Source organism: Glycine soja, chromosome 19 (genome assembly GCF_004193775.1).
Source record: "Glycine soja cultivar W05 chromosome 19, ASM419377v2, whole genome shotgun sequence".
Taxonomy (NCBI): Eukaryota; Viridiplantae; Streptophyta; class Magnoliopsida; order Fabales; family Fabaceae; genus Glycine; species Glycine soja.
In genome coordinates, this window is record NC_041020.1 from 3,009,160 (window position 1) to 3,012,742 (window position 3,583).

The 3,583-nt window shown below is 34.8% G+C and overlaps 1 protein-coding gene across 1 annotated transcript; it reads left to right on the plus strand.

The window, feature by feature from the left end:
- Positions 1-225: 225 nt before the first annotated feature.
- On the plus strand, positions 226-3,203 carry LOC114399078 (transcription factor MYB16-like). The gene is made up of 3 exons (XM_028361180.1): positions 226-497; positions 712-841; positions 1,732-3,203. Exons 1-3 carry the CDS (start codon positions 365-367, stop codon positions 2,699-2,701), a joined length of 1,233 nt encoding a protein of 410 aa, XP_028216981.1. The 5' UTR covers positions 226-364; the 3' UTR covers positions 2,702-3,203.
- Positions 3,204-3,583: the final 380 nt, after the last annotated feature.

The window sequence follows — 3,583 nt, forward strand, 5'->3', positions numbered from 1 at the left end:
AACACTACTTAATATTTATTTAATATGTATTCACTAGCCCAAGTTGAAAAAGTGGACAATACTATATACCCTAGAGAATTCAGTTGGTAGTGATCAAAGGGTACTCTTGTAATGATATAGTCCACACACATGTACCTTACTGTTGTTAATTTAGTTTTTGTTTATTATTCCATTTATGCCGCTAACCTTTCTTCCATGCCCATCTCTTCATTTATAATTAAGTGCATGCTCCTCTCTCTCTCTTTCTCTCTCTTTATATCCCTCTCTCTCTCCCCATAGTTTTCTTTCTCTTCATATTGTGCTATATAAATAAGAGGAAAAGCTACTACAGTCTTTAGTGTTAGTTATTAGTTTCCACTTGCAAATGGGACGATCACCATGCTGCGACAAGGTAGGTTTAAAGAAAGGACCATGGACTCCAGAGGAAGATCAGAAGCTCTTAGCTTATATTGAAGAACATGGCCATGGAAGCTGGCGTGCTTTGCCAGCAAAAGCTGGTACTATATAATATATATACACTTTTTTTTGTTGTGTTAGTTTGATGTATATTGTGTATATGTTGTGAGTAATAATGTGTAAGTACACATATATGAAATTATTGCAATGTAGTATTCATGTTGTTAAATGGAACTCCTTGTGTTGTTGTTGTGTGTATGTGTATATATATATATATATATATATATATATATATATATATATATATATATATAGGACTTCAGAGGTGTGGCAAGAGTTGCAGACTAAGATGGACCAATTATCTTAGGCCTGACATTAAGAGGGGAAAATTCAGCTTGCAAGAAGAACAAACCATCATTCAACTTCATGCCCTCTTAGGAAACAGGTTTGGTATTTTTCTTTGTTGAGTAGTAGGATATTGATATATCATTATATGGTTCTATTTTTCACTTTGAAATCAAATTCTTTTGCATCTTAGTTTTCCTTTGAGCAATGTACCAGATAATTTCAAAACTCAAGACCCATTATGGATTTTTTCTTCTGTTTTGAAAATGTGAAAGTGATATTTTTGTTTTCCTTCCACAAATATTTTCCAATTTTTTTGGAAATTTATAACAAAACATGTGAAAATAATGATAATTATGTCACTGCATTTCTTACCTCAGCTTGATATTTTATTCCCATACTCACTCTACACTAACTATGAATCATTCATTTTCCGTGTGAGAGCTATAATTTCTCTTCTGCTCCTGTGCCCTTGCTGTCCAGCAGAATGTCTTAAATGCAATGACCTCTCAATTTCTTCACCCAACTATTCCAACCCTCCCCCAACAAAAAATTTCAGAAACTGTGTGCTCTGTGGCCTGTGCCATTTCCTTAAATTTTCTCCCTGACATACAAGTTTATTCGAGACGAATCTTAATTGCAAAATGATTATATATATCATATATCTTCTGCCACAATCAAAAGCAAAAATGCAATATATATATTTGTTAATAGAAAAAAAAAAAAGCAATGCCGCATAGAATTAATGTGATTATCTAATGTTCTCAACATGGTTCACATACACAAGCTTCTCATTCTCTCTCATAAGTTAAGTCACGTTTTTTTTTTATATAATACATTAACATTAAAATTATCAATTAAAAACAACATTAAATAATCTGTTTTAGTAGTTGATGGATTACTCTAGGGTTTAATATAATTTTTTAACATTGCTTTTTTTTTTTTTTGTGGTGTGTCTGCACACTATGCTTGTGTTGTCTTTGTACTCAGGTGGTCGGCAATAGCCACACACTTGCCAAAGAGAACGGACAATGAGATCAAGAACTACTGGAACACGCATATTAAGAAAAGGTTAACTAAAATGGGAATTGACCCTGTGACACACAAGCCTAAAAACGATGCACTTCTCTCTAGTGACGGTCAATCCAAAACCGCTGCAAACCTCAGCCACATGGCTCAGTGGGAGAGTGCTCGCCTTGAAGCTGAAGCAAGACTTGTAAGAGAGTCAAAAATACGTTCACATTCTCTTCAGCATCAACTTGGAAGTAGTTCTTCTACATTTGCATCTTCATCTTCAGCATCAACTTCAGCTTCAGCTCTCAATAATAATAATAAGCCAGAAGCACAGCGGCCACCACCGCCACCGTCACGATCTTCCCTTGATGTTCTCAAGGCTTGGAATAGTGGAGGGTGGTTAGAATCCAATGAAGGAAATGGTGGCATTGTAAGCAATGTTGGGGTAAGTGGGGACCTTGAGTCTCCTACTTCTACACTATCTTTCTCTGAGAATGCACCACCAATTATGAACGGAATTGGAGGAGAAAACAATAATAATAATGATAGTGCAATGCCTATGATTGAGTTTGTGGGGAATTCAGGAAATTCTTCTTCTCTTGTGAAAGAAGAAGCTGAGCAAGAGTGGAAAAGTACTTATGATAGTTCCATCACTACTACTTTTAGTTCTGGTCTGCATGAATTCACAATGAACATGGAAGGCACGTGGGCCTCTGAGTCCCTCAGGACTAGTGGCTCACATGACATTGTTGAAGAAGGCTTCACCAATCTTTTGCTTAAAACAAACTCTGACGATCCAAGTTTGTCATCAGAGGATGGTGGAGAGTCCAAGAACGGTGATGGTGGTGGTGGCACTAACAGTGATTTTTACGAAGATAATAATAATTATTGGAATAGCATTCTCAATTTAGTGAATTCTTCTCCTTCTCATTCCCCTATGTTCTAATAATGTTAATTAGTTGGGGAATGGATCATTTCAGGTTGAATTTTTACCTAATTTTGTTACGTGAAATTTTTGTGTTTATCTCTTGCTTCATATGTGTTTACAAGATTTTTATCGGGCTAAACTTATTTTATGCCTAAGAAGAAAGAGATAAATGAAATTTCACGTGACAAGGTGAGGAGAAAATTCAAAATACATTTAAGTGTTTAAAAGGGTATGTGTGAGGCACATTTAGGCAGCATATTCCTCAAAATCAAACCCAAGTCAGAAGTGGTTGATTTTCTTCCCCATCACCATAAAAGCGAACATGCTCACAGAAACATGTGGATTCCATAGAGTGGTTTTTGTTGATGTTTTAAACAGAGACTCTTTTATTTTCTATTATATTTTTATTCTTCGATCCCTTGGATGTGTGTTATTGTAATTCTCATGATAGCTTGTTTTCGAAAACAGCTTACTTGGTTGGTCGTTTCCACCATCAAATGTTCATATCAATTTGTTTGGATTTGGCTTTGGCTTTGATTTTGATCTGTTTATGTAGTCTTCGGATTTCTCTGAGTGGAGGATATGCTTGAATCTCTACTAGTCAAACTGATACTAGACAAGAGTGTGTGCGAATTAAATGACTTTTACGCCAAGTAATTAATTTTCCGGTTTTCAAACTGTATACAAAAAAATTCAATAAAGGAAACATTTAGTATGGACTTTATTGCTGTTGGTTTCATGTCGCATTCTTGCCTTTTAATGTTTATATTTTTTTCATAGATTAATTTCCATCTTACCTTATCTTGAAACTAAATTTATACAATTCCACAATTATCATACTTTCCTATTATCATAAATTCTAGCTAGTCTCAATCTCTCTAGATCTCTCTTTGAAAATTT

What these genes read in the sequence shown, in the direction of transcription:
- LOC114399078 (XM_028361180.1), top strand. Translation starts at nt 365, where the DNA reads ATGGGACGATCACCATGCTGCGACAAGGTAGGTTTAAAGAAAGGACCA. An exon ending in TGCTTTGCCAGCAAAAGCTG is followed by an intron (nt 498 to 711) that starts GTACTATATAAT and finishes ATATATATATAG; the next exon opens with GACTTCAGAGGTGTGGCAAG. An exon ending in CATGCCCTCTTAGGAAACAG is followed by an intron (nt 842 to 1,731) that starts GTTTGGTATTTT and finishes CTTTGTACTCAG; the next exon opens with GTGGTCGGCAATAGCCACAC.